Source organism: Bos javanicus, chromosome 24, assembly GCF_032452875.1.
Source record: "Bos javanicus breed banteng chromosome 24, ARS-OSU_banteng_1.0, whole genome shotgun sequence".
NCBI lineage: Eukaryota > Metazoa > Chordata > Mammalia > Artiodactyla > Bovidae > Bos > Bos javanicus.
In genome coordinates this window covers 44,641,682-44,664,157 of record NC_083891.1, presented here as the reverse complement: position 1 = coordinate 44,664,157, position 22,476 = coordinate 44,641,682, and the positions used below count along the sequence as shown (strand labels likewise).

Genomic DNA, 22,476 nt, shown 5'->3' with positions numbered 1-22,476 from the left:
GACAATTTAACAGGAAAACACTCATTCATCATCTTTTCCTTTGAGAGACCATAAATTATTGGCTCATATACCATGTGGCTTGGATTCTAGGAAAAGTTAGTGTAAACAAACCCAAGTTACAATGCGTGGAGTAAGAGAGTGAGTCATAAACAAAACACAGACATATGCTCTCATATAAATAAGGGCCTGGATCATCAGCTTCCCAAAGTCTGCTTCTCATTAATTACACAACAAAATGAACTTTCCATATGTAAAGCCCAAATCACTTAACTCTAGCAACTTGCACAAGACAAAGACCAGGATTGTACCTAAAAGGCACTGACAAAAAACTGAATTTCAAAATAATGAAAGTCCTCTCAAAATATCTTCAGGTATTGGAGGGCAAGAAAATCCCTTGGAGGAGTGTTTCTGAGCACTGAAACTATTCCCAACAACCCAGGAACACTGCTTGAGGCTGGTCTGATCCCCTGCTGAATTTAAAGGTAGTATCAGGTGTACTCTCTTTTGTTCTGAGCTCTGTCATCTTTATGGGGCAAGCCCTGGGTCCAGGCCACACAGGGTGTTCACAGACATCGCTGGGAACACTGAAGAGTTGAAATTCCCTCCGTCAGTACCTTCTCACTGTCCTTTGAAATTGCCCATTGGTAGCACAGATTCACGTTTCCTTATTGTTGTATGAAGGCTATCTGGTTTCTCTTAATTTAAAGAAATTTCAAGGAAACACAGAACAATTCCTAGGGAAGAGGATTCTTGAACTGGTGAGGAACTCTGAGAGAGATGGTAAGCAGCTAATTCTCTCCTTGTGTCTCTTTGAAAAGTAGACCTCATAAAGCAAACTAACAACATTACTTACAAGGGACATTAAAATAACAGATGTCACATTTTAGGAGTCTTGGGTGGGGAAGAGAGGAGAAAAAGAAATTCTATTCTTTGCTGGGGGTGTAGTGGGGTGTATGTATGCTTTTTTAGAAAATCATTAATTTACTCAATGATTGTTTTTGTAGCAATTACTCTTTGTGTCATACCATAGACCATAAAAGGTAAGTGGACTGTATCACCTCTGCTCTCATACGAAACTATAGGAAAGGGGGAGAAATTAACATTTCTGGAGAACCCACAGTGCAGTCTGCAGTATTTCACGTATTTCCTCATTTAATTGTGATCACAACCAAGTGAAGACATTACTATCTCTATTGAACAGAGGTGAAAACTCAGACCTAAGAGAATAAATAATTGCTCCAAAGGACACATAAGTCATGGATTCATGGATTCAAGCAAGGGCTGCCCTATTTCAAAGTGAGTTTCATACCATATTTCCCTACTAAGAAAGCAAAGAAGACAAGGAACGGGACCAGGAGAAATCCTGGGTTTCCCTGGTTTTCCCAATTTCAAAGGGCTTTTCCAGCTCCCAAATTTCACAGTTAAATAACACAGGTATTACTGTGTTCTAGATCACAAGTAGATCAAGTAGAACAAGTAGATCACCTGTTCTACTTCTGCTAGACTAGGTCTTCTTCACATTGCTTTGATCCTGTTGCTGTCTCAAGGTCACATGCCTTTAAGGGTTCTGTATAGGGAGCCAGACAGCCAATATAATGAGTGAGGTTGACCAGGATTATGAAAGAAGGTGGGGGTAAATAGAGGAGGACATGTGAAAATAATGAGAATATGGCCCATCCAATGGGACAAATGTTATTCTGTATCAACCATTGTTGTCAGGTAGGAATCTGAGTCCAAATTTATCAGATAATCCGGTTTCCAAAAAACCAGAACTCTGATTATTATGTAAACCTGATGTTGAAAATCTACAAATTAACTTTTTAAAAAATGTATAAACCTGTGTAGGTCAATTGAAATACAACTGCAGACAGCTATTGGCCCATGACTTTATTTTGCTATCATTGTCCTTCAGAAGAATCACCATGACTCATTCTAGAATTTCAGGGACTCCAGGTTCTGACCCCAAACCTTTCTTCCAGCCTTATCTGTCATTATTTCTACATACACGTCTATCTTAGAGATGCTGTAAACCTGTCTTTTCTGCTTCTGTCTACTTATTTAATTTGATCCATCCTTCGAGGGCCATCTCAACTCTTCTCTCCCCAGATTATCTCAGTGTCCTCCAAACTCCCTTAGTGCCATTCAACTGGAAACTAATGATTTATTAGTTGCTAAATGATAGCTCTGTTAGTATCTGAGACTGTTATTCAATCTATTAATTTAAAAATATTATTTGGCCATTTCATGTTTTAGAGTCAGGTCTTCCCAAATAGTGTGAACGTTTCCCTAGGGCAAGGGCCAGTATTCACTTGCATGTATCATTGTGGCAGGTACTTAAAAAATATTTGACAATTTGTAACAAAACCTTCTAGAAGTTTCAGTAAGATGCGCTTAATATGAAGCCCTTAACAGGTGGCATGAAGTAAGAGTATTTGGAGGAGGTAGTGAGAATAAAGGGGCTTCCCAGGTGGTGCTAGTGGTAAAGAGCCCACCGGCCGATTCAAGAGACATAAGAGACTCAGGTTCAATCCCTGTGTTGTGAAGATGCCCTGCAGGATGGCATGACAACCCACTCTAGTATTCTTGCCTAGAGAATCCCCATGGACAAAGGAGCCTGGTGGGCTGCAGTCCAGAGTCAGACACGACTGAAGCAACTGAGCACGCATGCATGCAGTGAGGATAAAACTTCTAAAGATAGTTAATGGGTGTTATGATCTGAGTCATAACATGACTAAATTATGACTTACATGATTAAATCATAGCATGACATGACTTCATTTTTGACATGAGAGGGGTCATAAGACAGTAATATATTGTTTTGAGTATGTGATTGGTGTTTTTATCTGCTATTTCATTTCTTTCTCATCACTGCCTAAAAAGCAGAAATTATTTTTCCTATCTCACTGATGAGGAAACTGAGACTCAGAAGTCTTAGACTGTTACTCACCTAAGGAAATTAAGTACTGCAGGCTATGCAATAACACTGGTCCTTGAATTTCAAATCCAGTTTTAACTTTACATCTGTGTGGTAGCCAGAAAGAGTCCAGGTTTCCTAATTTCTAGCAGGTAATATTTGTAATTCAGTTCACTTCTCTGGGCTCAATTTCCTCAGCTGCAACATGAAGGGGTTTGCAGAAATCCCTTCTAGTCTATTCTAAATCAGTCTTGTCAATTCCAGTATAAGTAGGAGAAGGAATCCCCCTGGGAGGTGCTCTGGGATTATCACAATGACTCTCCAAAGTAGAGTGAAGTGGGCTGCGGGTGAGTTGTACCTCTCTCTATGTCTGTCTGTCTCTTTCTCTGTCACACCTGTTTATTCTCTCTAAACCTCTTTCTTCAGTCTCTTAGACTGGCTTACAGTCTGCCTGGACCACTAAAGATCATTCTTAATGACAGTCATTACACAGTTCTTCCACGCTGCCTGAGGCCATTTCCGCAGCAATAAGCAGGAAAGACCCTGTCCCCCTTCACAGCTGGGCTCAGTATGCCAACTTCACTGGAACCAAGAAGTTTTTCAAAAACTCTCCATTAATTACAGGAAACCAAAAGCACTGTCCCCCCTTCTCATTAACACAATTGCTTTCAGTGGCCACTAAATTATCTCACTACCATTAAACTAACAATCTAATTAGACTTCTGGAAATGGAAAGAGCCAATGAATAAGGCAGGCATGTCACTTTCATCTCAAAACTGATCGTAAAATATTTGTGCCCTTTTGTTCTCGGCCACATAAAATCTGCCCTGAAAGACTGTCCTTTCATTCTCTCCTGTTTATAAAGAGGAGTTTGAATATTTGATATAAAATGAGTATCTTAATAGAAATCACTTCACGTGTGGGAGGTTTTCTTTCCCGCATTTTGAGCGTGGGATCATTATTACAATGATCGCACCTGACTCCCCTGGTGTGTGATGCCTCACAGCCAAACCTCCCACTGGGCTTCGATGAAGGTGTGAATGATACTATCACTAGGAAGATGATAAATTGTATTATTATCATTATTCTGTTTTTAAGAGGGTCTGATTGTAGCAAGAGGTGGTTGGGAGTGTAATCTGTACAAAGCATTCGGAGAAGATAAATTGAGTTAAACTTCTCACAGGCATAGCACTTTCCAACCTGACATTAAACCCTCTGTCTTTCCTAAAATTTCAGCTCTGGAGAGAGCAAAATTAGTTAAATCCAGTCCAGGCATGTTTACTGAGTATCTACTATGTAACCCAGCTCTGCAGGAGGTTCTTGACACCCAAATATGATTAAATGTTGCTTAATAGCAGTGTTCCTGGATCTTTTTTCTCTTGTTTTCATCCCATTTAGCCCAAGGTTCTGGAAATTCATGGGTTACTCAATACTCATTGAATGGAACAAATCTTAAACAGGAAATGGTTGCTGCCCTCCAGAAATCAATACTTTGGGCAGAATTCAAGAATGGTATATATAAAATAATTAAGTACGCATCAGCATAGGCCAGTGTAAACTCCAGCTTTCCACTGAGAAGTTCACCCTGAAAACCCCAAAGGATTTCTGAGTAAAGGAAAACATTTATGTGTACAAGTTCCTCCTCCTCTGTATAAGCACATACCCATTTACCAAATATACCATGCCATTTAGGCTGTTTTTTATCTTTAACTTGAAAACAATCTTCCTTGGAGGATATCCTGGTGGACTACCCAGAAGCTGGTCTGCTACTACTGAACAGAAGATTCTAGAGGCCCCAGAGGTCCCTCTCAGGTTGCGCTTTTTGCAGAACAGTCTCAGGATGATTTGCTGTTTCTGGGGCTGACATGGAAAATAAAAGCAAATCAATGCCTCTCAACTCTAGTAAATATCATGCTAGAGTATGTGTTTTTGTGCAACAGATGGTCTTGTGCAGGAGACAGTTGTCCAGTTCATTTTGACTAGTATTTAATGATTAGCTATTGTTTGCCCATGCCACCTCAGAGCTAGATACTGGGGTTTCAACGTTGAATGAGGAGTACTGGGTTTGGGCTCCCTGCAGCATACAGCAAATTCCCACTGGCTATTGGATTTACATATGGGAATGTATATGTTTCCATGCTACTCACTCAATTCATTGGTCCATCCCTCGCCTTCCCCGACTATGTCCACAAGTCTGTTCACTATGCCTGCGTCTCTGTTGCTGCCCTGCAAATAGGTTCATCAGTATCATCTTTCTAGATTCCACATGTATGTGGTGGGGTGAGGTGGGAGATAGGAGGAAGGTTCAGAGGGAGGGGACACATGTATACCTATGGCTGATTCATGTTGATATATGGTAGAAAATTAGCACAATATTGTAAAGAGATTATCCTCCAATTAAAAATAAGTTTTAAAAAAGTCAAATAAGGTCTGACAATAGGGCAGTGGACAGTGCAGAATATGACACAGACACCACATTAAATGTAGGGATCAATGATCAATAGGCTTGTAGGGAGCCATGGGGCACAGAAGATGTGGTGTCTCATGTGGGGTGATTCTCAAAGTGGGTATAAGGGAAGCCTTCTTAAGAGTTGAAGACACTTACGATGAGTCTTGAAGAATAATCATGAATTCAATATTCAAACAGCTTGAGGAGTGGGTGAAGGAGATAGGAACATTCCAGGGTGGAAAACAGGTAATAGCAATAAGAGTTTCTAACAGTAACAATAGTAGCAGTGACAATAAGACTTACTTGCTGAACTCTTCCTATGTGTCAGGCACTCTGCTAAGATTTGCTTAAGGCTTACTTCATTTATTCCTCACCATAAGCCTTTATGCTGGGTACCATGCTTTTCCCCGTCCACAGACGTGAACACTGCTTTAGTGGAGTACTGAGCTTCCAGTGCAGGCAATCAGAAGCAAGAACACATGCGTTCAGCTAGAGCGTTGCACAGCCCACAAGTGGTGTCAAGAAAAATGAGCCAAAACTTAGAAACAAGGTAAATGGAAGGGTGCATGTCCTTTTGGAGTCTTAGCGTCATTGCACAGGCCTGCCCAAGGATGATTAATTATCCAGGGAAATGTACCCTTATTGAATTCACTATCCACTGCTGAGTAAAGGCTCAGATTCTGCCAGGTAATATATTAACTTGTAGACTTTTGCCCAGAAAATATGCAAATTATTTCTTTCCAGTAGAAATATAAGCCCAGAGGTTATGGTTTTATTGCCCATTAGGACATTCACTGAGCAATCTTGCTGAGGATGCTTTCTCCAATGCCTACATTCCTGCAATGCCATTTTCTATTTCTAATTCTTTCTGGATCAGTTTTATCACCATGTTGGTTTCCTCATTAAAGAGCTGAATGAATCTTTGACATGAGTTTTTAGTTTTTTGAAAAGTACACTCTGACAGTGGGGATTCCAAAGGAGTTTGGGGCTGGCTGACGTTTTCAGGCAAATGGGGTTGGAGCAGAAGGCAGGGGCTAGATTCTGGAGAATATGCTGCTTCTTGGGGATGTTTACAGCCGTGTTGTTCAATCGCTAAGCTGTGTCCGACTCTTTGTGACCCCACAGACTGCAGCATTCCAGGCATCCCTGTCCTTCCCTATTTCCTAGAGTTTGCTCAAACTTGTGTCCATTGAGTTGGACAGCTTTGGCCATAGCAAGAACTCAGCTTTTCTAGGATGTCCAGTTTAGAGCCAAAGGGAAGGGGCTCTTTTAGGACTTCGTGTTCAGTAGAGCTTGCTAGGCAGAGTCTGTTTGCTACTGAGCTACTGAGCTCATTCTGAGCTACTTCAACATCAGTGGGTAGGTAGCCCTTTAGAACATTTGAGTGATATGTTTTTTAAATAAAGCTTTATTTTCTCTAGATCTTTTTGAACTTTTTCTCCTGTATATTTTAAGTGATTAATCTGGACTTAGAGAATTTATTTTACAATTTGATGACTTCTTTGGTTTGTATACTTATGGCTCTTAGATGTTCCAAATCCTATCAACTTGCACATATATTTGCTCTATTTTGGTTCTTTTTGAAGGACAAGACTTTTGGCTGAATTGACCTGTTATTTTGATCAGGAGCTTCAGATCATGATTCCCCATATGATAAAAAACAAATACATTACTTTACAATTCTGAAGTTCCTGTTCATTGCTTCTTGCATTTGCACCTGGATATTATTTCATCCTTTTGCTTTTAGAAGCAAAATGTCTAAACATTTGATAGACTTATGAAATTTAAATATTTTCACTTACTCTGATAGTTCTAAACAAGATATATCATGCAGTTTGAGAGAATAGTTTATTAGCCTTGATACAAAACAGATACAAACTATAAACTAAGAGCTATGCTCCCTCCATTGCCCCTCTGTCATCTCTAACAAGACTATACCTTGAACAGGTGAGATTTGGTGACAGCAACCTTGATACATGTCTTTTTTCCTATTTGAATTTAAGATGAGAGATTATCAGTGTGTGTGTGTGTGTGTGTATGTGAGAGAGAGAGAGAGAACAAGAAAGGAATGCCTGCCTATTTGCTTGTTTTTCCATCACTACTACTCTGGACTCTTGGTGTAGAAACCAAAGAAATTAATTTTCTTGGTGTTTTATGAAGTGCCTACAAACTTTGTAATTTACTTAATAACATAGTCTCATCCTAAATACAAAGTGTGGGAGCATGTTTTAGTAGTGAAATCCTGTACTCTCTACACATCCCATAATCTCCTTGAGAAATCAGTTCAGTGTGTAGAGGATCAGAAAATCAGGCTAACTTATTCAGGTGCACATTATCTGGTGTGGTTATTCAATCACTATTGGAACAGGGCAATAGAAGTTATTTCAAATTATATATCATTTTGAACAAACTTTATTGAAGCTTTCACTGCATTAGCCCTAATTACTCACAATAATGATGCAGTGCTGCCTTGAACCAGACCTCCTGTGCTGTGCCAGGGAACTGCAGCTGATCAATGGCTATAGAGCAGTTTGATCACGAAAGCCAACCTGCTTGAGCACCAGTGGCTCCCACTGCCTTCCCTCCCTCCCAGAAGGTCACAGACTGACATGTTCTCAGTCTGGCCACTCTCTCTTATAGCTCCTTTTCTGCTTCCTCCTCCAAATCAATAACTTCATAAGCAGCACGACTACCAGACTTGGAGAAGCTAAAAAAAAATTCCCTTAAACAAATAAAAATACACACATACACACACCTACCAGCTAGAAAAGACATATTTTTAAGCCTCTGACCTACATTCATTTCTTCCACTTCATGTTTATAAAATGAAGTGGGAAATGTTCCTTTTTCTCTTTCACCAAAGACCACCTGTCTAAAAAAAATACCATTAGGACTAGAGACTGATAAATTATTTGGCAAGTATTTACCAACAGCCTACCACATGTCTGTCAAATGTTTCCCATTTGCTTGTTAAGCAGTTCCAATATCAAACATGTTTTTCTCAGATGTCTCCCATGTTGTTTGGTACTGAATACGTATACAGCTATTCCCTTGTAATCATTCATTTCACTCAGTGATTATTTATTCAGCACCTACTATGTGTCAGGGACTGTACTAGATACCTTAAAGTAAATGGAATTTCAAGTTAATTGAATTATTTTAGCATTTTAAAAATCTCAATAGGGAATTCCCTGGCAGTCCAGTGGTTAGGACCCTGTACTTCCACTGCAGAGGGGATGGGTTCCATCTCTGGTTGGGGATACCTCATGCCACGTGGTCAAAAAAATACCTCAATAAATGATTTCTTAAATTAGTTATGCTTTATAAGCAACTTAATTTTACTCTTCTTTCCTTTTCCTTCTCGCACTTGTCTGGGTTTTCAAAATCATTCCATAGAAATGATGACCTATTGGAAAATAAGTTGATTTCTGTATACAGCCAGAAGTAATTTCTAAATTACCTTATTTATAGTGAAAGATGGTACTCTAAAGAAAACAATAAAGTGAGTTTTCTCATCGCACCCCACTCCAGTACTCTTGCCTGGAAAATCCCATGGATGGAGGAGCCTGGAAGGCTGCAGTCCATGGGCTCGCTGAGGGTCGGACACGACTGAGTGGCTTCACTTTCACTTTTCACTTTCATGCATTGGAGAAGGAAATGGCAACCCACTCCAGTGTTCTTGCCTGGAGAATCCCAGGGATGGGGGAGCCTGGTGGGCTGCCGTCTATGGGGTCGCACAGAGTCGGACACGAATGAAGCGACTTAGCAGCAGCAGCAGCAGCAGCAGCAGCAGCAGTGTACAAGCACCGAACTGAATGAAATCAAACCCAGAAACTATTTATTAACCGCCTTCTGTATACTTGACTTTGGTTAAAGCATCCAATTATGAGTTTCACTCACTGTTCTCTAAAAAAATTAGAAGTCCATAATTAGGGAGAAAGAAGTCTGCCTCTGCTACTGTTGGGCCTATGACAGAAATGAGATTCCACTGGAAATCAGGCAGTAAATCAAGAAATTTGAATTCTAATCCAACTGCATGACCTCAGGCAAATTTCTGAATCTTGGAAGCATCAATGTCTTTACATGTGAAATGGGGCACTGGGCATGAGCCCAGGTTGTGCAACCCTAACTCTCTTAGATTTATGGGAAGACATTTGTCTGTGGGGAGTGGAATCTCACGACGGTCTGGTCTCCAGCACCTGCAGTAGGTCTTTAGCTTGTTTTCCCATAAAGTTCCGCTCAGCAGTCTAAGACCCGGAAATGGACCAAATCTGTAAAATTCTCGTGAGGCTCTCCTTTGAGCACTGCCAAAAATAAACAGCCTATTCCTATATCCTGAAACAGGAGGGCTTTGGCTCAGCTCTTATTACCAGAAAGGCGGGTTTAAAAGTTTAATATCCACCTGTTTCTATGCCCATTTGGCATATTTGTAAATTATTGAATGCAAATAGAGGAGGTGAGCCTGTAGAAGCTTGGGATCCCAAGAATGCATTCTCTCACTCAGGATGGAAAGAGTTCAGGAAAGGAAAACAGGGGATCACCTGTCTTTTGCCTCTGGGAAATATCTATTCTTGGCAAGCAAAGGCGGAAACACACAGGCTAATTTTTAAATCCATAAAGGGAGGTCTCCAGAGCTTAACTGACAGAGTTCAATAAGCAGTTATCTGGATGGGTATGCATACTTTGGGCTTCCCAGGTGGCACCAGTGCTAAAGAAAACCCCTGCCAATGCAGGAGACATAAGAGACATGGGTTCAGTCCCTGGGTTGGAGACATCCCCTGGAGTGGAGCATGGCAACCCACTCCAGTATTCTTGCCTGGAGAATCACATGGACAGAGGAGCCTGGGGGGTTACAGTCCATGGTGTTGCAAAGAGTGGGACACAACTAAAGTGACTTAGCATGCACACACACACATATGCAGACTCTGGCCCAAATCTTTTGCTCCAGCCAAGTGATGAATTCCTAGAGTTCCAGGCATGGTAGCAGTGCCCTCTTCTCTATCCACAGATGCCCTTCCACAAAGATACTGCAAGTCTCAGGGGCAGCTTCTTCTGCTTTCCTCTGTGATTCTCCCTCCTAGAGGGAGAGCTGTTCTTATAGCTGGCATCCTTTACCTGGCATTTCCATCAAAAATGTTTCATTTCACACCTAGCAAGTGAAAGATGCTAATATTCTTGATCATATTGGAGAGATGATCCTATTTCCTCAAAGCAAGATTTCCCAAGTGGTGGTAAAGACTACCATTTCCAAGAGATGTTAAGAACTATTCCCAGGAAAAAAAAATGAGGTTGTGTGGTCAGGTAAGATCGTGAAATTCTGTGTCTCACCCTCCTGGAACTTCACGGTGCACACTGGTCAATTAAAGGCTTAGGAAAACCCTGCAGAAGGAAGCAGGTACAGAGTAGCATTCCTCACACTCATCTAAGTTTGAAAACATCTATCACAAAACACCTACTGATATTTTGTGAGACTCAACGTGGGAAATCATGCCAAATACTTCTTTCTGTTATTTCAGTTGGCCTCCTTTCCTAATTACCAATGGTCTCAGTGAAAGAGGTGGGTATGGAGACAAGTTGAGTTCTCTATTTAAAGCAATCTGCTGAATTAGAGGGCTTTTCTGGTGGCTCAGACGTTAAAGAATCCACCTGCAATGTGGGAGACCTGGGTTTGATCCCTGGGTTGGGACGATCCCCTGGAGGAGGGCATGGCAACCCACTCCAGTATTCTTGCCTGGAGGAAGGTGGGTTTAGGGTGAATATCAATAATGAGTGTCTTCTTGGGCTTCTAATCATAATAGGCATTTCTAAATACGGCAATATGCCTAAGATTTACCAGTACATCAATTCAACACATTTTATGGAATGTGCCATCATTCTGGGTGCCATGAAGACAGAAGAATCTAAATCATGGGTTCTATCTCTAAGGTACATACAATTCTGTCACAAGAGAAAAGTTAAAGAGAAGCATTTCTTATGCAGTCCAAATGCACGACAGAGATGCTGCACGCTATTGGTATTCAGAGAAGGTGTGACTTACTTGCTGGGCCTTGAAGATCTGAAGGATGTGAATAGGAATTGAGTAAGGCTGTCCTCAAGAAAGGTGTTAAGCCAAGCGCAAGGTCTTCCTTCCTGGCAGTAGGGATGAGTCTAGCATACTGGGGTTGATACAGGAGATGATGCGTGAAGTAATGGAAGGCAGAGCATAAGGGATGTCTGAGTAAGGAGCTTGTATTTTATAAACTGCTAGTGAGGAGCCAGGTGGCTATTGAGGAATTCATGACATCATGAGGCAGAATGAATTGACCCTCAGGGAAGCGCTGATTATTGTCTCCTAACCCTGGTGAGCACAGGAGATAGTGAAATGCAGTGGTCGAGACCATGTGTTTTGGACCTGAGTTGAAATCTTGACTGTCTAAAATTTCCCGGGGCAAGTTTCCTTACCCTTAGCTTCCTCTTCTGGAATGAAGATGCACGTATTTGTTCCAGAGAGCTCTTTTATGAGTTACATGAGATGACACATATAAGGTCCTTTGTGCCGAGGCTAGTAATTACGAAGAATTCAGTGATTAATACTGTTACTATTACCCACTGACCTCTGCTTCCAGGTTCTGAGATGATCTCCTTCCTTTCTTAGACCTTCTCCCACTTGAAAAATCCAGTGCTGAAACAGCGCCTGTGCTCAGCATCTGTGGGAGGTTGGCTGAGCACAGAACGCTTACCTGTATTCAGAAGCACATTTCCAGAGGGCTTCGCCACGCCCACCTTCCCTGGGGCAAATCCAAAGCATCTGAAGTGCTCACCTGCATCCGACGTTGCTGCCGATGCAGCAAGGAGAGATAACACTGGGGCAGGTGGGATCGCAACACTGTCCACCGTGGCTGGCTTCTTCCTGGTCATCACGGTGGACGCTGAGCTCTCGTTCTTACCATGCGTTGCCGTTTGGTCCACTTTTAAGTGGGGACTTGGTATCCCTAAAAAAACAATGACCCCAAAGCCTACAGTCACTTTAAAGAAACAGGAAGACAGACAACATAAAATCTGAAAATGACCCAAGGTCACATCATCAAATGATCTGAACTTTGGCTGCAAGAATGACATTTTAGAATGTTTAAAGAAAAAAAAAAGAATTAGAAGCATGACTGGTTTTGGTTTTGTGGCTGTTAGTGGTGACAACATTTAGGTGGGCTACCTGAAAGTAGGGGTCAGGGCACAGGTCTAATGGATTATCCATTGCATACACTTTACCTTCCATGGGTCAGGAAGCCTGTTTTTTACAGAGGTTGTGGTATACACAGCATGGAGGGGAGAAGTGCACCCCATCCTAGCGAGGCTTCTCATCTCAGTCAGCTGAGGAGACAAGACTAAATGAAAAGGAAAAGTGTGGGCAACAAGTGTGGGCAGGTCTGCATGTTATTCATTCTAGGTGCTCGGGAGGAAGGGGTTAGTGTGGGAAGAAGTGGGGAAAGGCTTCCCAGAGCAGCATGGTTGAAGAAAAGGCATTCTCAGTGCTTAGGAGAATGTCTCCTAAGTCATGGGTGGGGAATGAAGATGATTCAGGCAAGAAGTCAGTCTTCTGGAGGCAGAAGATGCCCTGTGGGGACTGTTGTATAAATAGTCATCAGACCAAGTGAGAGCTGTACGTGGGGGCCTTTGAGTGTCTGGTCATAATAGTCACATCTTTATGATGCTGAAAAGCCTGGGTAGGCTCTTATAAGGTGCCTGTGGATGGGTCTGGAAATTTACTACATGACACATTATAAGAACTATTCTGGAGCCTTGTTTCCTGGGCTCAAATCCAAGCCCTTTTACTTATCAGCTGCGTGATCATGAGCAAGTTGCTTAACCTCTCCAAGCTTCAAGCTTCCTTAACTGTGCAGATGGGACGGAACCACATTTTCTCATAGGAGTGGTTTGCAGCATCCATAAGTCAATCAAAATAAAGGGCTCAGAACAATGTCTGACACATAGTCCATGCTATGTGTTTCCTGTCATGGTTATTGCTATTTTTACTACTATCACTATTATAACTTGCTCCACAGGTCAAACTAAAACCAGCCAGCAAAGCCTCAGTTCTCCTACCTGACATGACCAGGGATTTCTGGGGACCTTCTACATCCCTAACTGAAAAAAAAAAAAAAATCACTCTCCAACTCATCTAAGCCTAAGTTCAGAGACTGGAGGTATCTGAATCCATGTCAAAAGGTCATCTACTCAGAATTTCTTTATTTGTAGGCTACAGACCACTGATAGCAACAACAAGAAGTGGCAAATAGCAACAACAATAACAAATAGCAATTGTTGACTTTTTTCCCATCCAACCAACTTGAGTGACACTGGTTCCTCCTAGACTGTCAACGTACCTCCACAGTGAGATCTGCTTACTTGGGCCTTAACAGCAGCCCTGTGAAGCATGTAGTGTAGAGATTACTATTTTCTTAATTTTATAGAAGAGGTCAACACATTTCTGGGATGTTAAGAGATAACTGACTAAACTCATCCAGCTCTTATTGTCAGAGCTGGAAGTTTTCAAGTAGCCAGATGCTAAACTCAGGGGTCATCTTGGTGCACTGGCCATCTTCCAACATCTGCCCATGACCCCGCCTACCAACAGCATGCTTCACACTGAGGACACAGAGGCCCTGTATCACACCTGGAAAAGGCATCTGTAACCACCTAAGGAAGAAATCCTGACATTTTCATTTACCTTCCACTACCTAGATAGCATATTCAAAAGCAGAGACATTACTTTGCCAACAAAGGTCCATCTAGTCAAGGCTATGGTTTTTCCAGTGGTCATGTATGGATGTGAGAGTTGGACTGTGAAGAAGGCTGAGCGCCGAAGAATTGATGCTTTTGACCTGTGGTGTTGGAGAAGACTCTTGAGAGTCCCATGGACTGCAAGGAGATCCAACCAGTCCATTCTAAAGAGATCAGTCCTGGGTGTTCTTTGGAAAGAATGATGCTAAAGCTGAAACTCCAGTACTTTGGCCACCTCGTGTGACGAGTTGACTCATTGGAAAAGACTCTGATGCTGGGAGGGATTTGGGGCAGGAGGAGAAGGGGACGACAGAGGATGAGATGGCTGGATGGCATAACCGACTCAATGGATGTGAGTTTGAGTGAACTCCGGGAGTTGGTGATGGACAGGAGGCCTGGCATGCTGCAATTCATGGGGTCACAAAGAGTCGGACACGACTGAACGACTGAACTGAACTAAACTGACCTTCCTCCTACTCTCCACCCCAAACCTCTGAAGCTTCCACTTGAGGAGCTGTAAATAACAATACCATTTTTATTTTTTGATTTCATATTTCATAGAGTTTTGACAGTGGGGGTGCACAAACATCAAATTCTATGACAGAGAGACTGCAAGGCACAACCACCAAGAAATCAGGAAGTGCAACAATCATGGAAATGACCCCTGGATGATGCCAGTTTGAAAATATGTAGGTGTGCAAGGGATAGGCAAGGTAAACACAGGCAATATATGTAAAATGCAAACAGAATCTTCTGCCAGGAGATACATCCAAATAGCTAACTGTGGTTATTCCGAGGAAAGAGAGCACAGGAAAGATTAGTGTAGGAGTTTTTACTTCTGCTCTTTAGCCTTCTTTAGTGTGAATATTTTTTAAACTACAAACATATTTTAAACTGTTTTTCCATTGAGAAAATACACATAGTTTAGAAAGACCCTAGTGGTCTATCAGAGTATGGTCATCAGAGTAGACTGGATGATGCACTTTGACTGTGGATGGCTAACAAATCTAGCAATGGGACAGAAAGCCTAAGTCAGGAGAATCCCCCACAGTGGTACCCTGCGCCACCCTGGCCCTGTTCCAGTTAAACGGGCGCAAGCGTCCTTGGCACAGCACACCTCTGGAACTTTAAGCTGCCAGAGGTCTGTTGGATTCTAGGTCCTCTCCCTGATCTGTCTGTCCTCTTTGTACCTGTGGACACAGGTGGGGCAGGTAGCTCTTTACTCAAATTATGACATGCACAAGGACTGAGCCATAAACAGGATTAGCAGGCAGATATTTAACTTTCACTTGGGAACACAGTGATTTTAAGCCATTTTGGTTGTACCCTTTTCAAACAGAGATTCACAATCCACATCATGCCATTAAAATGGATCTGATCACACCTCTCTTGGGTGTACTTTGCTACTCAAGTGTTTATATTACAGAATATGTTAAAAATAATAAAATGACACTTGGAACACTCTATAATTCAGATGGTCACTATTTAGCTATCTTGAAAGCCCTAGATAATTTAGGATTTTCTAGATTATAGTACTGTTTACTAATTGCCATCCAATGAATTTGAAAACAAAACAAAAAAAATTCTGATGTTTTCTCAGACATATTCCGGTTTTGAAAGGACTAGGGAAATAATTCCAGAAGTAGTGTATGTGGGCAAGAATATTAGATAAACTGTAAACGAAGGCTGATATAACAGTACTAGCAATTCACAAACTCTGTCTAGGAGCAGAGGTCTCAGGAAACTGGAATGGGTGACTTCTCCTTGGGAGAGAGCATTGGACAGGCTGGCCACTGGAAGTCTTGGCTTCCCTTCATTCCAGGTGGCAGCACATGCTGCCATGGAGAGGTACCCAAAGGACCAGACAAATGGGAAACATTTCAGAACCAGTTCTCACAAATGCTAGGTGACAGCAGAATGGTGGGGTATTTGGCAAGTTCCTTTCCAGCATGAGCCTGGCTGTTCTCTCCAAGGGAGGACGATTTTTGAGGCTGGAGACCAGTCATGAAGAAAGCCAGATTCAGCACTGTCCTGACTAGACAGACCACTGAGGTGTGGCCCTGCTGCTTATACTGGGGCATGAGGAAAGGCAATGAATGATGGCTTCGATCTGGGAAAGGATCACTCTGTCAAATTCAGACAGCAGACTGTACGAAGATGGTAGATGTGTTCAGAGGAGCCCCAAACCCCAACACAGGACAAACTGTACTGAGGCTTGCCTATCTGGAGGCCAGTACATTTTTAAAGGAGGAAATAACAATGCTAATAACCTCGTGGATCCAACATCTGTTCATAATTAAGAGAGATGAGCCAAAGATAAATAAAAAAAGTTAAACGAAAACATTCTACTATAATCTGTTGACCTTGATTGATAAATTTTCTAAAAAAGTCTTTGAAACTGTGCATAGCCTATCGAGGGACAGTCACTCATTTTCAAAGGTAATTTCTCAAAGATCACTTATCCTCTTAAACCTCTACCTGCACACTGTGTTTGCATTAGAGACTTGATTTATGGATTCCAGCTCCTCTGATGCAGAAGCTGACTTTCTGTTGCCTTGGTTACTTGGAGCTCAGTTCAAGGTTAAAGTACTCCCAAATCAGAATCAGTGGCAGACGCTGCTTCTAGAGGCCAGGTTATTGACTGCCCCAGGATGCGGAAAGGTCAGAGACCAAAGCATTGTTTACTGCCTTAAGGGTGAGTCAATATTGAATCAATAGCTTCGATATCTTGATTCTGTTTCTTCCGAAGTAGTAGCTGCTGTTCAATTACCTCTTCCCCAGGTTGCTCAAGGTTACAGGGGTCATGCAGGAAAAGCAGGGTCTAACAGTGGCTGATTTTCCCAGGATCCCTGTAATGAGCTTTGTGACCTTGGATAATAAAAACCAGCCTCACCACAGAGTAATCTGTATGTTGCTCAGGTTTATAAAGTTAGTTATCTACTCATCTCATGTTCTCTATGGAGAAACAAACAAATCTTTGTGGGACAGTTACTATTTACTCCTCTTTTCTAGAAGAGAAAATGGGGGTTCAAGGAGGTGAGACAACTCATCTAAAAACACACCGCTGGTAGGAAGTAGTAAAAACTAGATCTTAACTCCTGGCTGAGTCCTCATTTCATACTTTCTTTAAAAGTGCTGATAGAATCATCATCCAGGGATCATACGTAATTCATTTTGTAATATCTACTACAGAAAGCAATATATTTGTAAAACAGCATGCGACTAATATAGACTTAATTAATTTTTTAATTCTAAGATTTGCAAATGCCCAGATGTTTCCTGTAGACAAAACTCAGAATGGCATAGTGAGAAAGGCTGACACCACTGGGGTGGTTAGTTCCTTCCATCATCTTTTTGATCCTTTCACAGTAGAATGTAGGACTTGGCATGGACTGAGAGGCATGTTTTGTTGAAAAGTCAGTGGCTTTTAATCTTGCAAGGAGCAATGATATGCATTATGCCATTTGCCCCTTGCAGCATCCCTATGTATGGATGCCAAGAGTCAGAGGGTGAAACTCCAGATTCACAAATAAGAAAACCAAGGCAAAGATGACCAGGTGAGTGCCCAAGCTCACATATCACATGTGTAGGAAAAAGCGGAGCTGAAATCCAGGCCTCTTGACTCAATTCAAAGTTCTTTTCTGTTCCCTAACACATTGACTTTTGGGTCAACCAGTATGTATTTTTCACAAGAGGAAACTCATCCTGATAACTTGATTTTAATTCCTTTTCTCATATGCTGGTTGTCTGTATGAATTCTCCCATTTCTCTTTTATTCTTGTTTGCAAATGAACTTCACTCATGGTAAATAAGGGGATACACGTTATAGAATAAAGTGAATTAAGAAATAGATGGATTTGGAAAATAATGTACTTCTGTGCCAAAGTCAATAAAAATGTTATTTTTGTTACATCATCTTATTCATTAACTCAGCAAGTATTTATTGAACATCTACCACACCAAGGATGTGACACTGGTCAAAACAGTTGAAGCCCCTAAGTTTTCTAAGAATTACATTCTAATTACCTCTGCATAGCATAAAGGTAGCTGTTACTTTTTATAAGGATTCTGAAGTATCCTAAAGGGCCTCTTTAATCATAAAAAAATCAGAACCTTTGCGACACATACAGAATCTTTGGGTAAATTTGTAAAAGCCACGACACCTAGGTGGAGATCCCCAAGGGCCCAGATCTTAGCAAAGAGAGGGTATGATTGTAAACGTTCAAATGAAGCATGACTTCCTGTGCGCAGTGCACCCCGCTGTTCATGGTTTGTACGGAGCACGGGCTGCTTCTCGGCACCCTTTTCTCCTCGAGCCTACACACTGCGAACAACCTGCTCAATTCCTGGTGATGCCCTATCAACATGTGTTTTGTGTCAAATGAATTTTACTTCATTTCAGGATCTTAAGAGATGAAATTCAGCCAAGGTCACTTGTAAGTAGGATGCTATTCAGTGAGCCTGGAGTCAGTCATTTTAAAACCAGCAGTTATTTGAGTGCTGCATAGCACAACTCAGAAAATGTGATCTCTGTCTTCACAAAGAAGGTTGAGTTAAGTAGAGAGTGCGATAAAACAGAAACACTTACAAAACTGATAAACCAAGTGAGATCGGAAGTCAAAGGAGTCAAATTCATAGGAAGTCAAATTCATTTCCTCCATGAATTAGGAGGAAAATGAGATCTCAGTGGGATCTGAGGTGGTCTTGTGTTCACTCATATATTAATTCAACATTCATTAAGAGCCTATAAGTGCCAGGTACCTTTAAGTATAGGGAACAAGAACCTTCTCTGAATGGGGCAAACCCGTCCATGCAGGAAGACAGATACAAGCACAAAAAGCCCAGTCTTGAATAATAAGTAGAATTCAACAACTAAAAGTAGAGAGAAGGCCTGCCAGGACTGGGAAATGACAAGAGCAAAAGGAAATAACAATCCTTCTTTGTGAAACTGAGACAAGAGTGCTTGGGCTGAGTTGTAAAAACCAAATACTGAAACATATGTTTGGAAAGGTAGTTGGGAAAAATTAAACCCACATCTTGTGGTTAGGTAGAGTTAGTTTCTCCCTTCCACATATATGTCTTATCATCTTGGAGAGACTTCTACAATAGGATTTATCTCCTATTATGTAATTATTTGTTCATTGTTCTGACAATTCTTGTAGGTAACTGCAAAATCTAAAAGTCAGGAACCATGTCTAACTTTATTTTGATTCCCTAGCACTTAGCTTGATGGGTATTAGATACTCAAAAGTGTTGGATGGACGAATGGACAAATGGAATATACATTTCTTCTTCTAGGCCCAAACCTTCTGGGGAAGCTGCTCAAATTATTTCTGTTCACACATGGTCTTCTAACCTAAAACTTCTTTTTCAGCACAGTGCAGAGTACAGGTGACATTCTCTGGGGGTAAGATACCTGCATTACTAGCTGTGTGATTTGGGGCAATTCATGTCAACTCACTGTGTTCAGTATCCTCATCTGTTTAAACGAGGTTACTGAGGATTAAAAAAGTTTATATATTGTAGTAGAAAATAATGCCCCTCTTTATAATTCCTAGAACCTGTGAATGTACTATGTATCATGGCAAGTAGGAATTAAGGTTGTATTAATTCTGTTAATTAATCAGCTGACCTTAATATCTGGAGAATATCCTTGATAATGAGATGGTCAAAATGTAGTGAAAAGTTTAAGTTCATTTAAATAAAAGGAGGTAGAAGAGTCAGAGAAAGAGATGTGGTGATTGAAGTAGGGTAAGGGAGCAGCTAAGATGGAGGAGGGATACAAGTTAAAGCAGTGATCCCCAATCTTTCTGACACCAGGGGCTGTTTTGTGGAAGACAATTTTTCCATGGATGGGGGTGGGGGCAGTGGGGATGGTCAGGCAGTAATATGAGCAATGGGGAGAAAGGAAAGTGGCAGATGAAGCTTTGCTTGCTTGCCTCCCACTCTCCTCCTGGCGTGCAGCTGGGGTTCCTAACAGGCTGTGGATGGGTACTGGTCCATGGCCCAGGGGTTTGGGACCCCTCAGTTAAGGAATGCAAGTTGCCTCAGGAAGGTTGGAAAAAGCAAGAACATAGATTCTTTCCTATAGTTTGCAGAAAGGAAGTTGATACTTTGATTTTAGCTCAGTGAGACTCATTTGGGATTTCTGACCTCTTACATTGTAATATAATACATTTTTGTTGGTTAAGCTACCAAGTTTGTGGAAATTTGTTATACCAGTAACAGAAATATTAACACATACAAAACCACTTATTATGGTGCCTAGATACAGTAAGCAGTCAACTGTGTTAACTATTATTACTCAGCACTACAGTCTTGGTGCTAATTGTTTCATTTTAAACTTATTTCATATGTTCAAGTCATGTGTATCTTCTGCATGCTTAATCACTCAGTTGTGTCCAGCTCTTTGGGACCCCACGGACTACAGCTGCCAGGTTCCTCTGCCCATGGGATTCTCCAGGCAAGAATACTGGAGTGGGTTGCCATTTCCTCCTCTAGGGGATCTTCTCAATTCAAGGATTGAACCTGTGTCTCAGTTTCCTCTTGGTCAGAATCTATTCTAGTTCTACTATTCTAAGTTGTCCAGATTCAGAGAAACCGCTAACAATCTGATTTGTTCTTGCTTCTCTTAATTTTGAAGTGAAGAAATGGGCTGAGAAGAGAATATTTTGTCTATTAGAACTTCAAAGAGATATTTTATTAAAGACTCCTTTATGCAGTAAATTCTAATGCTGTAGAAGCCAGTCTATCCTAATCCTACAGTGAAAAAGTCACATCAGATGAAAGCTATTTTCTAGATGTGCCCAATGATAACAGAATGGAAATACAGCAAACATCACAAATGCAAAGAGGAGACATCGTGAGTTAGAAGTTTTTAATCTTTCTGCATGTTAGACATCAGAACCTCTTCTTAGGAAAAAAACAGACATGGGTACACACACACACGACACATTTTGTACACAGCTCAAAGTTCAAAGATACTTTTAGGTTCAGGTTAGTATCCTGGCCTGCCTAAGTCAATTCCTGTGTATATACACACACACACACCCCAGAAGGACTAAGCACAGATAGATGTAACCAAACAGAATGCTGATGAAACTCCCCAATGCTTAAAAAAAAAGGTAGAGTCAAGTGGTACCTGTTTCTCTGAAAAATATAACAGGGATTTTCAAAAGATACTAGCAAAGGAAGGATGCCTACAGGTCATTAAAACAATTTAGTAGCACACTGCACCAAGTACGGGGTTTTGTTACATCCTTGGTGATCAGGTAGGTTAGGAATTTGCGACTGATGCGCATAAAGCAGCCTTCGTCAATAGATGAGCACCAAGAAGCTTCAGTAAAGGAAAATCAATGCAGTTTAGAGTTGGAAAGGAACTAGTCCAGTCCTTCCTGGGAAACTGAGGCCCCAGAAAGGGATGTATCTTGCTCTGCCCAGTGGCACACAGGGAGGATGGCAGGGCCATTACTCTGATCCCGGCTTTATTTTTTGACTGTCTCAGGCCAGTGTGTTGGCTTTCTGTTACACGGGTTGCAATCTGAGGCTTCACAGAAGCAGTCTTCTTGCTCTCCTGGTACATGCTTATTATTCTACGCTCTACAGGGCAGCTTTCAAACAGACCAAGCCAAAAATGGCAGTTGTGATACAAGCTATAAGGCCACTGGCTCTGAGGGATTCTTCCCTACTCTCCTTAATGTGAAGTTGTTAATATAAGCATCTTTTGTAGTATCTTCCTTTTTACCTTTAGAACACAGAGATGCAGAGAACATCTGCATGGCAATACAGATCTTGATGCTAACTGGGTCACCTGATTTGCATTTTGATTACTGCTTATTTAGAAGCCACATTGAGAAAAGAGCTTGATATCAGGAGCTTAAATGCATGTGTGTCTATAAATATATGTATAAATAGATAAATGCATACTTGCTGGTTTGTGAAAGATCAGTCGAATATGTACTCATCTCTCAAGAACCTATCTGTAGGAGTCTGGCCATGTATGGATGTTAGGATTATAAATGTGGTTGCAGAATCTAATTACTCTCAGTGTGGTATCACCCACTGGATGGACACACTGTGTCACTAGAGAAGTCAGTTCAGCATATAGCCCCCTTAAGTAGTCTTAGCTTTATGTGTGAGAAAGTTGCATTGCTTTAACGGTTTGAGTGCGGCTTTCTTCAAACCACCTATGTTGTTCCACTGTTTGAAATCATCCTATAAAATGGAAACCACTGTGACTGTGTGTAGGCACACACATATAGACACAGAATGTGTACCAGAAAAGCTCTCTTTTTTGCAATAGAAGAGAAAAAAAATCACAGAAACTCAGACCCATCATTAGATAGATCTCCTAATC

The 22,476-nt window shown here is 41.3% G+C and overlaps 1 protein-coding gene across 4 annotated transcripts in view; it reads right to left on the bottom strand.

The window, feature by feature from the left end:
* The window catches only part of SETBP1 (SET binding protein 1), a 408,271-nt gene that overhangs the window by 17,000 nt on the left and 368,795 nt on the right, over positions 1–22,476 (bottom strand). For all 4 annotated transcript variants that reach the window (XM_061400044.1, XM_061400047.1, XM_061400048.1 and 1 more), the window contains exon 5: positions 12,164–12,334. In XM_061400044.1, the coding sequence (XP_061256028.1) occupies positions 12,164–12,334 (171 nt within the window). The remainder of the gene's footprint in view (positions 1–12,163; positions 12,335–22,476) is intronic.